The sequence below is a fragment of the Chlamydotis macqueenii genome, chromosome 2 (genome assembly GCF_036417535.1).
Source record: "Chlamydotis macqueenii isolate bChlMac1 chromosome 2, bChlMac1.mat, whole genome shotgun sequence".
NCBI classification, from domain to species: domain Eukaryota; kingdom Metazoa; phylum Chordata; class Aves; order Otidiformes; family Otididae; genus Chlamydotis; species Chlamydotis macqueenii.
In genome coordinates this window covers 147023725-147044512 of record NC_141557.1, presented here as the reverse complement: position 1 = coordinate 147044512, position 20788 = coordinate 147023725, and the positions used below count along the sequence as shown (strand labels likewise).

Below are 20788 nucleotides of genomic sequence, written 5' to 3'. Positions count from 1 at the left end.
CAGAAGTCTCTCTATGCTAATGCACGCAGCATGGGGAATAAACAGGAAGAGCTGGAGATGCGTGCACACCAGCAGGGCTACGATCTCGCTGGCATCACGGAGACGTGGTGGGATGACTCATACAACTGGAGCGTCAACATGGAGGGGTATAGGCTTTTTAGAAAAGACAGGAAGGGGAGACGAGGAGGGGGTGTCACTCTCTACGTCAGCAAACGGCTGGAGTGCGTGGAGCTCCGCCTGGGGATGGAGGAGGAGCTGACAGAGAGCTTATGGGTCAAGATTAGAGGACAGGGACGGACAGGGGATGTTACGGTGGGGGTCTGTTACAGCCCGCCTGGCCAGGAGGATAGAGCAGACGAAGCGCTCTATAGGAAGATAGGAGCAGTCTCACGGTCACAGGCCCTGGTCCTCATGGGGGACTTCAACCACCCTGACATCTGTTGGAGAGACAACACGGCAGGGCACAGGCAGTCCAGGACGTTCCTGGAATGCGTGGATGACAACTTCCTCCTGCAGGCGATAGAGGAGCCGACAAGGAGGGGTGCCATGCTCGACCTTGTGCTCACCAACAGGGAGGGACTGGTGGGGGATATGAAACTAAAGGACAGCCTTGGCTGCAGTGACCACAACACGGTGGAGTTCAAGATCCACGGGGCAGCGACTAAACTACACGGCAAGCTCTCAGCCCTAGACTTCAGGAAGGCAGACTTTGGCCTCTTCAGGGACCTGATGGGCCAAGTGCCATGGGAGGCGGCCCTGTACAGAAGAGAGGCCCAGGAAAGTTGGTCCACATTCAAGGAGCACCTCCTCCAAGCTCAGCAGAGGTGCATCCTGACGAAGAACAAGTCAGGCAAAAAGGCCAGGAGGCCTACGTGGATGAGCAAGGAGCTCCTGGACCAATTGAAAGTAAAGAAGGAAGCCTATAGAGGGTGGAAGCGGAGACAGGTAGCCTGGGAGGTCTACAAAGAGGCTGTGCGAGTGGACAGGGATAAGGTAAGGAAGGCCAAAGCCCTGACAGAACTGAATCTGGCCAGGGATATGAAAAGCAACAAGAAGAGCTTCTGTAGGTATGTAGGAGACAAAAGAAAGTCCAAGGAAAATGTAGGCCCCCTCCGGAAGGGAACTGGTGCCCTGGTTACCTGGGACATGGAGAAGGCTGAGGTACTCAATGACTTTTTTGCCTCAGTCTTCACCGATAAGGGCTCTTGTCTCACCACCCAAGCTGTAGAAGGTGCAAGCAGGGACTGCGAGGATGAAGAACCGCTCACTGGACTGGAAGAGCAGGTTTGGAATCATCTGAGAAACTTGAAGGTGCACAAGTCCACAGGACCTGATGAGATCCATCCACGGGTCCTGAGGGAACTGGCGGATGAAGTTGCCAAGCCACTGGCCATCATATTTGAGAAATCATGGCATTCTGGTGAGGTCCCCGATGACTGGAAGAGAGGGAAGATAACCCCCATTTTTAAAAAGTAGAATAAGGAAGACCCAGGTAACTACAGGCCAGTCAGCCTCACCTCTGTGCCTGGCAAGGTCATGGAGCAGATTCTCCTGGAAACTATACTAAGGCAGATGGAGAGCAAGGAGGTGGTTGGTGACAGCCAACATGGCTTCACCAAGGGCAGATCATGCTTGACCAACTTGGTGGCCTTCTATGACGGGGTGACAGCATCGGTGGACAAGGGACGAGCAACAGATATCATCTACCTGGACTTGTGCAAAGCTTTTGACACTGTCCCGCATGACATCCTTCTCTCTGAACTAGAGAGACATGGGTTTGATGGACGGACCACTCGGTGGATAAGGAGTTGGCTGGATGGCCGCACTCAGAGAGTGGTGGTCAATGGCTCAATATCCGTGTGGAGACCAGTCACGAGTGGTGTCCCTCAGGGGTCCGTGTTGGGCCCGGCCCAGTTCAACATCTTTGTCAGCGACATGGACAGTGGGATAGAGTGTACCCTCAGCAAATTCGCCGATGATACCAAGTTGTGTGGTGCCATCGACACGCTGGAAGGGAGGGATGCCATCCAGAGGGACCTTGACAGGCTGGAGAGGTGGGCCTGTGCCAACCTCATGAAGTTCAACCAGGCCAAGTGCAAGGTCCTGCACGTGGGTCATGGCAATCCCAGGCACAAATACAGGCTGGGTGGGGAATGGATTGAGAGCAGCCCCAAGGAGAAGGACTTGGGAGTGCTTGTGGACGGGAAGCTCAACATGAGCCGGCAATGCACCCTTGCGGCCCAGGAGGCCAACCGCATCCTGGGTTGCATCAAGAGAAGCGTAGCCAGCAGGTCGAGAGAGGTGATTCTGCCCCTCTACTCTGCCCTGGTGAGACCCCACTTGGAGTACTGTGTCCAGTTCTGGAGCCCCCAACATAAGAAGGACATGGACCAGTTGGAGAAGGTCCAGAGAAGGGCCACGAAGATGATAAAAGGGCTGGAGCACCTTTCCTGTGAGGACAGGCTGAGAGAGTTGGGGCTGTTCAGCCTGCAGAAGAGGAGGCTCCGGGGAGACCTGATAGTGGTCTTCCAGTACCTCAAGGGGGCCTACAGGAAAGATGGGGAGAGGCTGTTCAGTAGGGCCTGTTGCGATAGGACAAGGAGTAATGGTTTTAAAATAGAGGGGGATAGATTTAGATTAGATATTTGGAATTTTTTTTTTTTTACAATGCGAGTTGTAGAACAGTGGAACAGGTTGCCCGGAGAGGTGGTGAAAGCCCCATCCCTGGTAACATTCAAGGCCAGGCTGGATGAGGCTCTGAGCAACCTGATCTAGTCAGGGATGTCCCTGCTCCTTGCAGGGGGGTTGGACTAGATGACCTTTGAAGGTCCCTTCCAACTCTAACCCTTCTATCATTCTATGATTCTATGATTCAGAATGGGATTGTATAGATTTTTCTCCACTATCTTGCAAAATGTCAGTATGTCAATGTATGATGGAGAATGTTTGTAGTTTTTGACATAGCAAATTCAAACATCAAACAGCCAGCTTTACTCTTTCTAAATTACATACTGAAACCCTTTCTTTTCACATAATAGTATTTAATTAATCTGGTATGCTTTGTTGCAACAAATAACATGTAATGAATTAAAATGCAATGTTTTTAATGATAAAACAAATCTAATTGTCAGTTATATTTCCATTTATATGGTCAGTGAAAAAAAACAGGGCATTATTTTAAAATGCTGTTAAAGTAGTAATTGATCTTTACATGGTATTTCTCTGAAGTTCTATAGATTTTGAGTCTCTGCTGAAGTGATAGCAAGTCTTCTGTATTGTATTTTTCCACTGTGCACCAGTGATTTCTTTTCTTTCGAAATTGTTTTCCCTTATAAGAATCAGATTCTTATCTTTTATTTTCCCTTGAATTATGTGAGGAAAAATATAGACAAGTTCCTTCTTCAAGCCCTAACTCCAGGGCAACTCTGTTAAAACACATTTGTGTAGTAAGTCACCAATGCCCATTTAGTCACCTCCAGTATGTGCCTGTCATTCGCAAAGACAGAGGATATGAGAAAAAGAACATTCCTATCTTGCTGTCCCTATACTGGTAGCTACTGTAGCTTTGAGCTCTCCCTTCAGTACACCACTGATTGGAAATCTACAGAGCCCTACAGACCCCTTGTGAGATACACAAAAATAAGAAAAGGAGAATTTAAAACAAAATGAGATGGTTACCTTAATTTTCTTTCTAGTTTTCTTTTATTTTTCCCTTAATTTGATATATTTTCTAGTTATTTCTTGTTAGAACATATGTTGGCAGTCATCATTCAGTGCACTATGACCACAATTTATCAATTTTGGATGACCAAGTTTCAAAAATAATGAGTATCCTAAACAGTCTCAACAAGAGTTACTCTTAAAAAATGTTAGATCTCTAACATCACCAGAAATCATGCCTCCTTTTACTGTTAATGTCCTTCTATGTGAAATAGTTTCTGAGAATAAAACTAGGGTTTGGTTTTTTTTTTTTAATCTCAAAAGCCTTAAACCTCAAAAGATCTTGCCTAATTAATTATTAACACATTTAGAAAACTATTTTTATGCTTAGAGGTACTTCTGTTGTTTTTGGTTGGTTTTTTTGGTTTTTTTTTAAGACTACAAAGAAAGGACTATCTAATGGAAATAACAGAATAGTTTGTTTTTTTTTTTCTTAGGCATAAATAGCAACATCCATCTTTAGGATCACTGTTTTCTAAGTCAGTGCTAGTGACCACATGAAAAGTAAATCCTAGCCATCTCTTATTGTAACAATCACAAGCTGCAAATGTCAAAATGCAGAATAAATCATAAAAGAGAACATATATCAAAACACAGAAACACAAAGTAAGCAAAATATAAAATAAAATACAAAAATGTTCTTAAACAATGAAATTATATTTGATATTTCAAATGTAGTCATTATATATAATAAACTGCTTCAAAATGCTTATACTATGCAATATCCTGTAGAAATAGTATTTCCACTAGAGTATGTTCTATAACAACTTCTGCTATGAATTGCAACATTGTTCTATGTGTGCACTATATGAAAGAATGTATTATAATTAGTGACATTTTTAGTAATACTAAAACAAAGTGGTGAAATATCACACACAGCTTAGTTAGTCGGTAAGAATTCAAGCTATATTCTAGGTGGGTAGCCCATCATCTAAGGAACCTGAAAGTGCACAAGTCCATGGGACCTGATGAGATACATCCCCGGGTCCTGAGGGAACTGGCAGATGAAATTGCCAAGACACTCTCCATCATAATTGAGAAGCTGTGACAGTGTGGTGAGGTTCCTCCTGACTGGAAAAGGGGTAACATTACCGCCATTTTTAAAAAGGGAAACAAGGAAGACCCAGGGAACTGTAGGCCGGTCAGTCTCACCTCTGTGCCTGGCAAAGTCACGGAGCAGATTCTCCTGGAAACTATACTAAGGCACATGGAAAATAAGGAGGCAACTGGTGACAGCCAACAAGGCTTCACCGAGGGCAAACTGCCTCACCAATTTGCTGACCTTCTATAACAGTGTTACAGCATTGGTGGACAAAGGACAAGCAATTGATTTCATCTACCTGGACTTGTGCAAAGCATTTGACACTGTCCTGCATGACATCCTTCTCTCTAAACTGGAGACACGTGTTTGATGGATGGACCACTTGGTAGATAAGGAATTGGCTGGATGGCCGCACTTCAGCGGCCACAAGTGAAAGAGTTGTGGTCAATGACTCGATGTCCAGGTGGAGACGGGTGACGAGTGGTGTTCCTCGGAGGTCGGTGTTGGGCCCGGCCCAATTTAACATCTTTGTTGCTGACATGGACAGTGGGATAGAGTGCACCATCAGCAAGTTCAGCAATGACACCAAGCCTGTGTGATGCAGTCGACACGCTGGAGGGGAGGTATGCCATCCAGACAGGCTGGAGAGGTGGGCCCATGCAAACCTCATGAAGTTTAACAAGGCCAAGTGCAAGGTCCTGCACATGGATTGGGCAATCCCAGGCACAAATACAAGCTGGGCCGAGAATGGATTGAGAGCAGCCTTGAGGAGAAGGACTTAGGAGTGCTCGTGGATGAGAAGCTCAACATGAACCAGCAATGTGTGCTTGCAGCCCAGAAAGCAAACCACATCCTGGACTGCATCAAGAGGAGTGTGGCCAGCAGGTCGAGGGAGGTGATTCTGCCCCTCTACTCTGCTCTCATGAGATGCCACTGGGAGTACTGCATTCAGTTCTGGGGCCTTCAACCTAAGGTGAACATGGACCTGTTGGAGCAAGTCCAGAGGAGGGCCACAAAGATGATAAGAGGACTGGAGCACCTTTCCTATGAGGACAGGCTGAGAGAGTTGGGGCTGTTCAGCCTGGAGAAGAGAAGGCTCCGGGGAGACCTTATAGTGGCCTTCCAGTACCTAAAGGGGGCTTATAAGAAATATGTGGAGAAACTCTTTAGCAGAGCCTGTTTTGACAAGGGGTAAGAGTTGTGAAACAGAAGGAGGGACATTCAGGCTGGACATAGGAAAAAAATATTTACGATGAGCGTGGTGGAACACTAGAACAGGTTGCCCAGAGAGGTGGTGGATGTCCCATCCCTGGAAACATTCAGGGCCAGGTTGGACGGGCCTCTGAGCAACCTGATCTAGTTGGAGATGTCCCTGCTTCCTGCAGGAGGGTTGGTCTAGATGACCTTTAAAGGTCCCATCCAACCCAAACCATTCTAGGATTCTATGATTTCTCTTCCCTATTTGGTGACTCATGGTGAATTTCCCAATTTTATACTATCTTTTTAAAGTTTTAATTATGGTGTTACTAATTGAGCTTTTTGAAAACTTACTGTTTTTTCTGCTAATCTTAAAAAACAACTATAAAATTTATATTTATGATAAATTATTTATTTACAATGAGCGACTAGTGCAAGTTAATCTAGAAATGAGACTTTGTCAGGCTCTGAACCTAACTTCTTACGTGTTGTTGAAACAACTATGTAATGCCGGGAAGCTGAAACAAGAGTCACAGATGTAGCAGTAAAAAATGTGTATATGAATATCATTTGCCCCCTTAGTGGTTTCAAACAAAGATGAAATAGTGGTCTTTCCTAAAATGATCTTACTTAAAATGTGATTATCTGACAAAAACCCAGTAAGTAGTATCTTTTTTTTTATCTGTTTCTAAGTAAGTTTGTTGACATTCTCTAATCAAATCTAAAAGCTATTTGTACTTCAATCCAAAAAAACACCCCCCCCCCCAAAAAAAATACCCTCCACCCCTATAATTTCTGCTCCTAAGGAGAACTAAGTAATGACAAAAATATTCTGTTTCAAATTTAGAAAATAACCAATGCTCACATGAAATTCACAGAGAGTATGGAAGAAGGGTAAGCAAGGCATGCAGGGAAGATAAAAGTAATAAAGGAAAGATTTGCTATAAATGCAAATGGATGTGCATGGGGTTTAAGAATGCTTTATTTCATTTAAAATTGACATTCAAATAACATCTTGTTCAACTTAATTTCGTTTATGAAAGCAAACGAAATGCGAGTCTATGGATGTAATCTCTCAAATACAGCAATCACATAGTATAACGGAAAATAGTAATTTTTTTTTCCAACTAACTTCTGTAAATAATTATACCTCTGTAAATATATTATACATAATAAGAATTTTTTTTGTGTGCAGAATCAGTTCATTTAAGTCTTCCTAATAGGGATGTCTGACAGAAGACAAGATGAGCAAGCTCACTGTATCAGCTTTGCTCAGCTATATGTCTTTTTAAATTTGACAGAAAGCACGGAAACTCTTGCTATTTAGGATAAATAATAATTAGAGAAAGCCATTGGCCCAGCTACCTCAGAATAGTAGCCCCAAAAGAGAATAAATGTAAGTAAGTACAAATACATTTACTGTTTAGCATATATTCTATAAGAAAACTGCATTAAGTTACTTGATGTAATCACTTGTTGGAGAACTAATTTGTAGAATACATTTGTTTTCCCAAATGAAATGTGAGGAGACTTAGGCACTTAGAATATTGTTAATCTACCAGGACAACCTAGGAAAACTTCGTATTTGTTCAGCAGTTAAAAACTGAGTTGTTCTGTAGGTTTGACATTAACAGTCTCATCAATGTTGGAGAAAGGAGTGAATTTGTGTCTTTGGGATGTCTTACATTGTTTCCTCATGATAGCTTTAACTTTTATTGGAGGTCTGTGTTCTGGGGAGACTTTGAATCTTGTTTGTATCTTTTTTAAAATTATTAATTATATTCTTCTTTCCATAGAACTGTTTGAACAAATACAAATAAAGTAGTAAGAAGTAGTGATGTTTGCTGTGCTTTTTGTTAGATTGTTTTGTTTTACTGATTTTGATTTTTCTTTAATCAAACACAATAATAAAGCCTTTTAAATATGTGTGAAGTCTTTTTTCTTAAATAAACTTCAACTCTTTTTAATTTCCTTGTTGAAATAGAATGTTTTTAGTTTGTTTTTTTGTCACATTTCAATTGTATTCAGAGCATTAATAGCTGAATCCTTTTGAAAAATGAAGTGTGTGCTTCTAACAATATGACCCTGGAAAACTTATTTGAGTTAAAAACAAAAACCCTTGCTGTTTGTTTGTGTGTGTGTTTTTTTTTTTCTCATCGTCAAACTACCAAATGTGGAAACATAAAAAAGTGGCAGCAAGACCTTTAAACAGAAATTTTCAAACTATGGTTTAGTGATATTTATTGCTATTACTATTACATGTAAGAAATTGTTTTTATTTTAAGATTTCTATCCTTTTTATAGTTAGGATCGTTCATGAATGAAGTTTGTGATAGTTGGGAAAGATAAGGAAAAAATATTTTGTAGTGCATTTTCATTAAGTTACATACTGTCATAGTTCAGCCCTGATTGGGACCAGACTATGCACCCTCCCAAAGAATAGGGAGAGATAATATAAGAAAAAACAGCTTGAGGTTTGAGATAAGGACAGGGAGAAAATCCTTAAAATTACCGTTACGGGCAAAACAGATTCGACTTGGGGAAAACTGTTCATTTATTACTACAAACAGCAGGATAATGAGACAGAGAACAAGATAACCTCCCTCCACCCCTCCCTCTTCCCAAGCCTAACATTATCTCTACTACCTTCCTCCGCCAAGCGGCACAGGGGGGAAGAGGGAATGGGGGTTGCGGTCAGTTCATCACGCGTTATTTTACGCCGCTGCTTCATCGTCGGGGGAAGAACTCCTCACATTCCTCCCCTGCTGTGTTGTGGGGTCCCACGCATACGCCACAGTCCTTCATGAAACTGCTCTGGTGTTCCTCTCACAAGAAAAGTTCTTCACAACAGGCTGCCAGACGCCTCTCAGAATCTCTTCACATCCATCTCATCTCCTCTCCACTTCTTGCAGCCAGGCTGGGCCTAGTCGGGCCCAGTCGGCCGCCTGGCGGGAGGCCAGAGGATGAGGCCTGCAAGGCCCATGAGGCGTGCTCCTCCCCCTCTTCTCCTCTGCCCCCACTCAGCTTCTTCACATCTTCTCTCTTTTTTTTTTTCTGTTTTCCCTTCTTAAATACGTTATCACAGAGGCGTTATCACAGAACATTCTGCTACCAATCGTCTCCGCCTTGGCCAGCAGCAGGTCTGCCCTAGGCCTGGCCAAGTTCACTGAACAAAGGGGAGCAACTTCTAGCAGTTTCCTACAGAAGCTACCACCTTAGGCCCCCCCTCACTAAACAAAACCACAACACATACATTGATTACACCATTTTCTTTACAAGTTTCTAAGACATAACTTGTCTTAGAAGACCACATCCAAGGGTGGTGAGAGCTGGTGAATCTCCTTGCAAGGCTACTTTCTATCATCTTTGATAGTTTGTCAAGCTTAGAAGAGATCCACAAAGGCTGGAAAAAAAATTTGCATGATCTTCAAGAAAAGCCAAAAGCTTGACATGTGCAACTGCAGGCTTACCTTCACTTCAATTCCTGGGGATATATAGGATCAAGTCCTCTTGGAGGTAATTTCCTGGCATGTGAAGAAAGTGATTTGGAACACTTAGCATTAATTTATCAGGGGTAAATCACACCTGGCCAAGCTGGTTGCTTATTTATAACAAATTACTAGGTCGTTGGACAAGAGAAAAGCAGTGGCCTACCTCAACTGCATCAAGGCTTTTCACTGTCCACTCATTCAGAGCGGGATATGTGTATATAATGTCCTGACTTGTATGCATGAATACTGTAGGAGATAACTTGAGTGAAAAAAAAAAAAGATAAAAACAAGAATAACAAAAAATACCACAAAAAACCCCAAACCAATAAATTCCGCCCCCTCCCAACCTATGCCCATAAAAGTCAAGCTAAATGACAGGATAGATGGTAGTGGTGAATGGATCATACTGTACTGGAGGCCAGGAGCAAGAAGAGTACCACGGGAGTCTACTCTGAGATATTTCATTTTGTCATTGACTGTGAAGAAGGTACAAAGTGCACTCTCATCAGGTTTGCAGATGACATCAAATTGGGAGAACAGTCAAATACGCTCAGGATCAATACTGCTATCCAGAGGGCCCTATACAGGCCAGAGGAATGGGCCTACAGGAGCTCTATGAAATTCAATAAGGGCAAGCGCTAAGCCCTACACCTGGTAATGATTAATTCCTGCACACAGTAAATGCTGTGGAGGGGGCCTCCAGAAAAGCCCTTGGTGCCCTGGTGGACAGCAAGGTGAGTGTAAACCAGCAGCATGTCTTGGCAACAGAGAAGGTTAAAAGCATCCTGGGCTGCATTAACAGGAACATAGATTGATTGAAGTGATTATTCTCCTTTACTTGGCCCTCCTTAGACTCCATCTAGAATAGTCCATCCAGTTTTGAGAGCCTGATTAACTGAAGTGACTTCAGTGGAGGACCGCCAAGGCAATCAAAGACTGGAGCACTTGCCCTGTGTGGAGAGTCTGAGGGAGCTGGACTTGTTGAGCCTGTGGAAGTATGGTCTAATATCAGTCTGATAGTGGCTATGAAGAGGTTATTGACAAGACAGAGGCAGGCTCTTTACACTGGTATGTGATGGGAGGATGGGCAGACAGCGGGCGTAAGTTAGAACAAGAGAAGTTCAGACTCGATACAAGCAAAAATTTTTTCCCATGCATACAGTCAAGCAGTGGAATAGGTTGCCCAGAACAGTCTCCATCCTGGGAGGTTTTCAACAGCCAACAGGATAAAGTCCTGAGCAATGTTGTCTGACCTCAGAGCTGAGCCTGCATTGAGCAGGACCCTGTCCTAGAGACCTCCTGATGTGCCTTCCAGGGGACCTCAGGGAAGGGATCAGGAAAGCCAAGTCACAGCTGGAGCTGAACTTGACTAGGGAGATTAAAAATAACACGGGGTTCTGTTGTACATAGGACAACAGAGGAAGAAGAAAGAAACTACCTGCCATGATGAGTGGCATGATTCTTTTTGTGTCACTACTCTCTTTTTTTTGCCATGTCATTCGTTCATCAATTTAAGCTGCATTGGAAAATGTACAGTGTTTACACAGCGGGATGCTGGTCTCTGTTGCTGGCTTTAAGCATTCACCTACTACAAGTGATATTTTATTTTATTAAATTATTATTATTGCCTAAAATTTTTCATAATAAAATAAAGTAGGAATTATTTTTTTTCTCATATAATTTTAATTTCAAATACTCTATTAACACAAAAATCTCTACTTTTTCTAACACCATTGCACAGAATTTCTTCCTTAAGAAGATGGAGTATAGAATCAGACCCAATGGTGTGTTTCAGCAACTATTGTTATGTAGATGGTTTTCATTTGCTTACAATAACGTACAGTTATTTTCTAGATGTGAGCATATGCCCACGGAGAGTATGTTTTGTTCTTCTAGAAATAAATTCCGTATTTTTTTCAACAGAAATTGAAAAGGAAAGCTGTGGAGATCCTGGAACACCATTGTATGGTATCAGAGAAGGGGATGGATTTTCTAACCGTGATATTTTAAGGTTTGAGTGTCAATTTGGATTTGAATTAATTGGAGAGAAATCTATCATTTGCCAAGAAAACAACCAGTGGTCTGCAAACATACCAATCTGTATTTGTATGTACCAAATATTTTTTTTATTATTCTTTTAATACATAACATTATGATATGTTTTTCCTTATATGTAATAATTTGTGTGATTGATTGCAGATTTAGCACAATGCAATTAATTTCGCTGATAGGATGCATTTATTTTTGTTCAGTGGTGGGTTTGCCTAATGATTATGCCCAAGATAGGTTCTAGAACTGCTGAAATATATTTTTCTTTTACTAACAATTATGAAAGCAGTTGTCTTTATGTGATCTGATATAATGTTTTATTATTGGCTTTTTATAGGATTCTGTAGATTTTATATGTATGATACACTTTTTATAGCTACTCTTACAAGTTAATATTTTTCCTTAGAAGTTGCTGAATTGTAATCAAGGGTTTAAATTATTTATATTTCTTCCCTATGTATTATACATTAATATCTTTTAGCACTTAAATGATCATAGACATTTATAGCTCTCTTCCAGTTACATTATACAGCATTAGTAAAATCAATGTTGTGATATGTACTTGTGGCAACACCTTTCTTAAAATTTCCACTAAAATAGTACAGATCAAATATATTCAGAGTGCAATTAGTTGCTTTCATCCCCACAACTCAATTTAATATGGCTTAACTGAAATGGTTGAATATAAAATATTATCCTGATAACAACAAAACAACTCTGCTGTCTCTTTGAGGCTCGTTAATTTCTTGTGCTTCTGTGTGAACAACAAATGATAAGGGTGCTATCGACTTTCTGCCTCTTTAATGTGTTCGATAAGAGGTCTGCTCATCTAAGCAGTTCCCTAAAGGAGAAAATAAGTGGTGCCAGGTGATTAAGGATTGTTGAACACGGGTAAATCTTAAGGACTGCTATGGGCTTCCAATGCAACAAGGATGTTCTTTATTACCTAGGGGCTCTGCCTGGGAGGTAGTTTTATTGAGGGGAAGGAACTAAGAAGATTTAAAAAAAAAAGAAAAGCATTCTTTCTAGCTTCATAGATCATAACAAATACTGAATTATTCAGCTGAGGTAATAAAAAAGTTTAAGAATCTCTTACAAAAACTTAAATAAAATAAAACCTTATTGAAATCTTTTATTCTATTATCTAATTTCTTTCTTTCTTTTTTGGCAGTTCCTTGCCTTTCCAATTTCACTGCACCAATGGGAACAGTTCTTTCACCTGATTATCCAGAGGGATATGGGAATAATTTAAACTGTATCTGGACAATAATTTCAGACCCTGGGAGCCGAATCCATCTCTCTTTCAATGACTTTGACTTGGAATCTCAGTTTGACTTCCTTGCAGTTAAAGATGGTGACTCTCCATATTCCCCCATAATAGGAACATTTACTGGTGCTGAAGTTCCTTCCCATCTTACCAGTAATGGTCATATTTTGCGTCTGGAATTTCAGGCTGACCATTCCATGTCAGGACGGGGATTTAACATCACTTATAACAGTGAGTAATAGTATTTTTTTTAATGTATATGTGTGTTTTGTTTTCAACATACATTTTAGGAGATATGTATAAGTATTTTAAAATTATGTTATGGTAATACACCTTCAAACAAATCCTATATACGTACAAATACCTCATTTAAGTGTTCAGATTGTCTTTCAAATACAGTGTTAGGACTTAAAATATGTGTATATTTAACATTTATAGCATTAGACATCATTGTGATAGGAGTGTTTAGAAGATTGACAAATCAGGCAAGTTTCAAACTGTAAAACAGAACTTTACAAAATTTGCTAACAGCACACTTTGTACTGCTTGTTAAATCTTACATAATGTTAATCGCCATCCTTACATGTACAAAACTGTCACTCGTGAACACTCATTTGCTAGTTTAGCTGTGAATGTATATAGTACCCTGGAACTGATGGCTGCAGTCCATGCTAGCTCCTAGTCACCACAGTTAACGTGGGCAATTGTAGGAGCTCTTTGATAAGGAAGTCAAACTGCAATAGGCTTGTTTTCTTTTTCTATTTTACCTTCCTCATGGCTGATGATTTTAAGCTATTTCCCTGCTCCCAGAAAAAGAGGTCTCCTGGTATAACTTACCTTGTTCTTTTTTGTCTTGCCAGTCTTCAGGAGGATGTCTGGCCTATTTGCAGTCCCTCGTTCTTCTCTTGTCTTTTGTTTAGCAATCCTTTGCTACTCAAATGCCTTCCATGTGCAACTACACTTGTCTGTCTTTGCCCTTTTGATGATCAAATTGCTCACATGCTTATGTAAAATGCCGTGTGTTTTGCCTGGCTACACCATCACAATGTTGAGAATACTTACATATTGTTCCTACTCACTCTAGTTTAGCATGCTTGTATATAGGCTAAAGGTAAGTTCATATTAATTTGGTGTAGTTTAGCCCTACTCAGGACTAAGCACTATGCAGCTACACACTCACCCTCTCCACCTTCCTAGGGAATGGAGGAGAGATAATAGAACAAGAGGTTGGAGAGATCATTCAGCAGTTACTGTTATGGGCAAAACACTCAACTTGGGGAAAACTAATTCAATTTATTAACAATAATACCAAAGTAGGATAATGAGAAGGAAAACTAGATCTTAAGAACACCTTCCCCACACCCTTTCCCTCTTCCCAGGTTTAACTTCATTCCTGACTAGAACACTTTCTCCCCACCCCAAGTCGCCCAGAGAGGATAGGGAATGGGGGTTGCAGTCAGTTCATCACATGTTGTTTCTGCCACTCCTTCCTCCTCAAGGGGAAGACTCCTCTCGTTATTCTTCTGCTCCAGTGTGGGGTCCCTCCCACAGGCTACAGTATTTCACAAACTGCTTCAGGGTGGGTCCTTTTCCACGAGGTGCCGTCCCTCAGGAACCAGCTGCCCCAGCACAGGCAATCCATGGTCCAAAGCCGCCTTCAGGCATCCGCCTGCCCCCACGTGGGGTCCTCCATGGGCTGCAGGGGGACAACCTACTTCATCATGGGCTGCAAGGGAATCTTGGCCAGGAGCAACATTATCCCTCTCCCCTCCTTCTTCACTGCCCTTGGCATCCACTGCTGTTCCTCTCACAAGAAATTCCTCACAATTAGATTCAGGCAGGCGCCTCTCATCTTCCCTTCTCCTCCCTTCTCCCTTCTCCCTTCTCCCTTCCCTTCCCTTCCCTTCCCTTCCCTTCCCTTCCCTTCCCTTCCCTTCCCTTCCCTTCCCACACCTTCCCTTCCCTTCCCTTCCCTTCCCTTCCCGCACCTTCCCGCACCTTCCCTTCCCACACCTTCCCGCACCTTCCCGCACCTTCCCTTCCCGCACCTTCCCTTCCCTTTCCTCCTGTCCCTGCCCTTCCCTTCCCTCCTGTCCCTGCCCTACTTTCTCTCTTCCCTTCGCTATTCTCCTTCCTTCTCTTCTCCTCTCCCCTCCCCTCCCCTCTCCCTTCCCGGAGCTGAGTGGTGCCAGTCTGGGCATAGACAGCCACCCAGGAGGAGGCTAGAGGGTGAGACCCACAAGGCCTGCACCTCCCCCTCTCTGCTGACACTTCTTGTTTTTTCTTTTCCCCTTCTTAAATATGTAATCAAAGAGGCATTGTCACCGTCACAAATTGGCTCGGCCCCAGCCAGTGGTGGTTCTGTCTTGGAGCCAGCCAGGTCCACCAGCCAAAGGAGAAACTTCTAGCAGCTTCTCACAGAATCCACCACTGTATCCCACACTCCCCCCACCCCCCGCCACTGCACAAACCCAACACATAATTATATCCTGATTAACAGACTTTTAAATTACAGCTGCAACAGCCACAAGGAGAGAAATTTCTAGTCTGCCATTCAGAGCAACTGCAATAAACTGTAGTTGGGCTTCTGTCTTGAGTGCTCTGAATTGTACCTACCTATTTGTAGCTTTTGGAAAGGAAACCAGCATCTTCTGTCACCTTTTGTATTTATTTTATCTATTACATAGAAACAGAGAGTTTCTTGTAAAAAAATAAAGTTATGTGTATTTCACTTTCTTTTCTTTTGGGGGATGTGAAAATGTTAAATGTATGTAAAAACATGCATAGCTCCATATGTACTGCTTGGCACTACAGTTACTGACAGCATAATAATTGAAGGTGATGTTAAATATCTTCTCCAGTACTAATTACTGTTAGCACTTATTCACCTTACTTTTTGCTGGCAAAATTGTTACATGTCTTCTGAAGGACATATGAAGAACTGTCTATGTTGTATTGCTATCAAATTATTTGGCATTTATCCCACACCGAAGTCCAGGCAGGATATATTCCCAGCTAGGATGGACACGGTGATGCAATATGTAAGCCCACAGCAGGAATAACACACCAAAATATAACGTGAAGCTTTACTGTGGCATATACAAAAATAAATTTTGCCACCGTAGCAGTGAAGTGAGAAGGATTGGGTTTAGCCACATTGTTCATTTTGGGAGTTGGAAGAAAATTAGAAGGAGAGGAAATGCCTGAAGTATCAGGCTTACTGATATGTGTAGAAGATAGTAGGGATAAGAGAGTAGCTATTAGGGGGATCATCATATGCTCCAACCAGAGCTATTCCACCTCACACATTTGGATTTTTTTTCTTTTTTTCTTTTTTCTTTCTGATGTTAGACGTAGCAGAGTAGTTTTCCACACCAGCAGGTAGACAAAATAGGCAAAACATGATGGATATTTTGATATTCCCAAAAGTCTGATGTCCTGAGTAACTTGTCCCATTCCTGTCTTTCTCCCTAACACCTGAGAGTATGATTCCAGAGGCTGTATGATTTGAAGAAGAGCTGTATATCCACATCTCCCCTTCCCAGAAGAATGTGTTACATACTTGGCTATATGAAAAAAATAGGCTTTAATGTTGAAGATATTTTACTCTGAATAAAACAAAAAGGATTCATTAAACCAAAGAGGAAATTAGATTAAGTGATCTTGGTAACTGAGAGACCCAGACTCTATATTTTTCTCCAAGGAAAATGTTCATGATTAGTATTTTCATAGTACTGCAAGGACTAAATTCCCCTGCAGTTCTCTACTCTTCTTGTATCATAGTTCACCTCTGAATCTTTCCTCCCCCCTTTTGTTTTGTTTTGATTTGGGTGGTTTACTTCTTTCAGAGAAGTATTTCCTAAGACTTCCATTGAACATTGCTGTCTAAATAGGAGAGAGATAAACTGACATCAGATTACTGTGTAAACATTCTTTTCCTGATATTGTTTTATATTTCAGCCTTCTATTTTAGCTGTTTCATCTCTTCATCTATTAATTTCTCTTAAATGTAGAATGTAAGCGTGAAGAAAATGTGGTGTATTCTTATTAGTTTCTACAGCTACCAGTCATCATTGCAAACTAAACTTTGAGCTGTAACCAGGTATCTTAGTACTGTAACTAAATATTGCAAAGTCCAGGGTTATTCAATACTATTGAAATATAAAATCAGTTATAACAAAAATGGTATCTTGAATCCATGTTTTTAAACAGAAGTTGTAACATTTGGTTTATGTTTTCTTCTGTTTCATCTCCTTTTAACATTTATAAGTGTTGTGGTTACTTCTATAAGGTTTCACTGTGGTGTGCTCAATGATGTCAAGGCTAAGTCTAGTGATGAGAAAAAAAATAAATATTGGAGAGTCTAAGACAGTCTTCTTGGATGAAAATCAGGCCTGTGTATAAATTGATATTCTCAAATCATCCAATTTTGCACAACTAGAACTAAATATAAGTCAGTTAAAGTAGGATTTACAGTAGAAAAATGAAAGACGCAGAAGGTTAGCATAGAATAATAATTATATTTAGTTTTTATTTGGAAATAAAACAATTCGTCAAAGACTCTCAAGACTTCAGGTTTAATGTTTCAGTGCCATATAAATATAGTTATCAGAATAAATTCTAGTCCTTTAAAAAATTTGCAGACTTCCTTGGGCGTGTGGCAAACTGATTATGACACCTCTCAATTAACAGTTACTTAAAGTATGCACTGATAGTGCCAAATGGTAAAAATTTAATTTTTATTAAAAAGTAGCAATGCAATATTAAATTTTACCAGTGTATAATGAAACCTACTCACTCTGAAAAAGAATTATTTTAAAGAAATGTTTTCTATATTTGAGCAGTTTATATTTTTATTTCTTTTTATGGGTGTGTTTAAGTTAGAATGAAGGTGTGCATGTGTTTGATAAACTCTGTCATTAAAATCTACTTAAAAAAAAGCAAAAATAACTCCAGAAAAAGTGTCTGATCTTTCTTCAGTAGAGACAGCTGCAATCTGATAAATTATGGAAGTAGTCTTTCTATAATAGATAGTTTAAGGTCAGCTGAGAGGATAATAATGTAATAAATATAATTTTCACTTTGTCTTGGCATTTGTAAACTCATAGTTAATAAAAAATATCCATTTTCTGCTAACACTTCAGCTTATATATTTCAAAGTTCTTTTTGCCCCCTTCAAGACCAGAAGCATTATATAACAGAAAAGGTACAACATGATCAATCTTTTCTAAAAAGAATGTAGGCTACTAATATAAATAACTTAATTAATGTTTTTGAAGTATAGGATGGAGAAGAATAAAACTGAGTTACTAGTACATGATTTGATTTTTAAATGGTATTTCTCAGAAACTATTTTAATCACATATTTATTTTTACTACAGCAACATATGTGATCTCAGATAATTATTCTCATTCCAATAAAACTAAACATAAATTTAACTTCCGTTGAAAGTAAACAAGAATTAGATTTCATATGTCTCATCTTTGTGTCACTTCACTAAGTCTGACAAAGATTTCTAATGCATTAAATTTTGGGACAAGCCCATAGAAATGTGTGGCTTTAAAATGGATGATACAGAGAATATTCCAGTAACCAGAAGAATAGGAACTGAAAAGGCTGTGATTTTCAGCTTGGTCAGATCCCTATATTGATTTTCTTATATCTGGCTATGCACTGCTGTTAATGCAAAATGAGGAATGATGCAAAAGAGTGCTTTCCTGAGTACAGCCATACAGCAACCTGGAATTACACTGGTTAGGTTGTATAGAACTGCACACCTGAGCAAGGTGCAACTGCAAGGACCTGAGTCCTTGCTTCCAGTTGATATCCCAAACCTCATTTCTGGTCTCTGTGAAGGTGTTTATAAACTCAGTCATTCCTTAGTATTCTCTCTCATCAGCTATATGCATTGAACTCCTCAATTTAAGGGAAAGTCTGTGCTTTTTAACACATTTGTGACTCTTTTATGAATGCTTCCCACTTAATCTATATCTTTGTTCAATCTTTGATCAGAACTAGACACAGTACCTGAATATAGTTACATAAATTACAAGCAATGAAGTGATATAGTTTCTCTGCTTCAGTCTGGATTTCCTAGTTTAGGTCAGGACAGACAAAATGCACACATTAATTGCTGTGCAACAACTGGACCCATGTGAAAGAGAATTGTTATTTATTGCCTGTGACAAAGGAGTTAATGCAAAGAAGACTACAAAGTCTCTAATAATTATCTCTATCTCCCCTTTCCTTACTGGTAGAAGTAGGGTTGTCAGTGATTGGGATGAACTATGTCAGCTCCAGTTGGGAGAGTTTAATCCCGTGTGTCCCTGGAGGTCCTCCATGGCCAGGCATTCCAGAAGCCAGAGTCATGCCAACCTCCCATCAGGCTGAGGTGGATGAGTTTTTTTGAGGTGGAGGGCATCTTCCATGTTGTTTGATTTTTGCTAGTTGTTGTACTGCTTTGAGCTGTAGCTCGTTGATTGAGGTGTAGGAGGTGCTGGACAAATATTTTTGTGTAAGTTTAGACCTGCTGTTTCTGCCAGTTATGCAGATATTTTTTTCTGTTTTCATTACAACTATTTAATTTTGCTATATCTAGCAAAAGTTACAACCCTATGAACTACATAGCAACATACAGAAGGTCAAACTGTGGGCCTCTGACATCAACGTAATTACTTGAGTTACTTCAGTTCAGTAGGCCAAGACATTGACAATTCCAGATGCTGCTTTTATATCCAAAGACTTTAAGACTTTTTAAATCTCAGTACTTCCTAAGATAGAATTCTTCAAACTGTTACGTACTACACAGAAGTATAAATTTACACATGAGGGTACTGAATAACTTACTAGTTTTTTGCATAACTTTTACAAACCTTTCACAATTGTTTTTTATGAAGTATCTCTCTATTATTTGGTATTATCTTCTGTTTTTTCTTTGATATTTTTCTCTAAAAGAGTTACATTTACTCCAAAACCAAAGCTAAACTTATCAGCTAAAATTCTTTGTAGGGCAATCTACCAAAACAATTAATCATGCCAGTGGACCACTCCTTTTTGGCCCTGTTTCCAAGGACTGTTCAGAGCAGACCAGATGAGTTATGGTTAGCTTCAGTCCTGCTTTCGTATCTCTTGAGACCTCTGCACTTCCTCCCCTTCACGTTTTTTTTTGATGCAAAATGCAGGTTTTAATATCCTTCTGAGTTAATATCAGAACTGAAAGTACTTCACAGTCACCCTGTGCTATGATAATACTGCCTGGCTTTTTTCCAGCTGCTACTTAAAATGCCAGTACAGTCATGATATTTGATGAGAATAAATGTCAGGAAAACTGGATCTTCTCTTTACATGTAATATTACATAAAGAACTTTTCCATGGTTTATTGATTTATTGATGATGGGTAAAATATTAATACTAAGGATATAACCTTGTGTTCTTTTTATTTTTGGTTTAAGGCTTATATATAATATTACAGCTCCACCATGGATCTTTTAAGAAATATAGGCAGATCGAATTTTACTCATAAAGTAATGTAACCGCAGACAGGCTAGGCTAGAAGAGTGACTGCTACTGTTAGAACAGAAAGGGTTGTCTTTGACTCTCTTGCCTCCCGCACCCATCCTATACAGTACAATCACTTCTATAGAAGCAGTAGTAGCAGCCACAATTCTCAGTTACTGAGCTGAAATATAGAGCAATTAACTGATTTTGCACCATAAATAAACTGCTATCCTATACAAACAAGCTATACCTGGAGTCAATGTTTACCTACATTTACAGATAATAATATTGAAAATCTATCTCTGTGTTGTCTGAAGCTAGTAAGAAAAACAGACAATCCATCCCCTCAGTAAAAGTGACGACTGTGCAAAATATTAAAAAAGTTTTTGTAACCCCTATAAAAAGTATGGGATTGCATCACTTTTTAATGCCATCCCCAAATGGTAGACCATTTTTCAATGAAAGCACTATTATCATTACAAATATATGTAGCATTTCCTCATTCAAAATATCAATAGATTAA

At 40.2% G+C, this 20788-nt stretch overlaps 1 protein-coding gene across 4 annotated transcripts in view; it reads left to right on the top strand.

Annotated features, from left to right (window-relative positions):
• Window positions 1-20788, top strand: part of CSMD3 (CUB and Sushi multiple domains 3) — a 743929-nt gene that overhangs the window by 385519 nt on the left and 337622 nt on the right. For all 4 annotated transcript variants that reach the window (XM_086741185.1, XM_086741184.1, XM_086741183.1 and 1 more), the window contains 2 exons: window positions 11374-11556; window positions 12671-12997. In XM_086741185.1, coding sequence (XP_086597311.1) covers window positions 11374-11556; window positions 12671-12997 — 510 coding nt within the window. The remainder of the gene's footprint in view (window positions 1-11373; window positions 11557-12670; window positions 12998-20788) is intronic.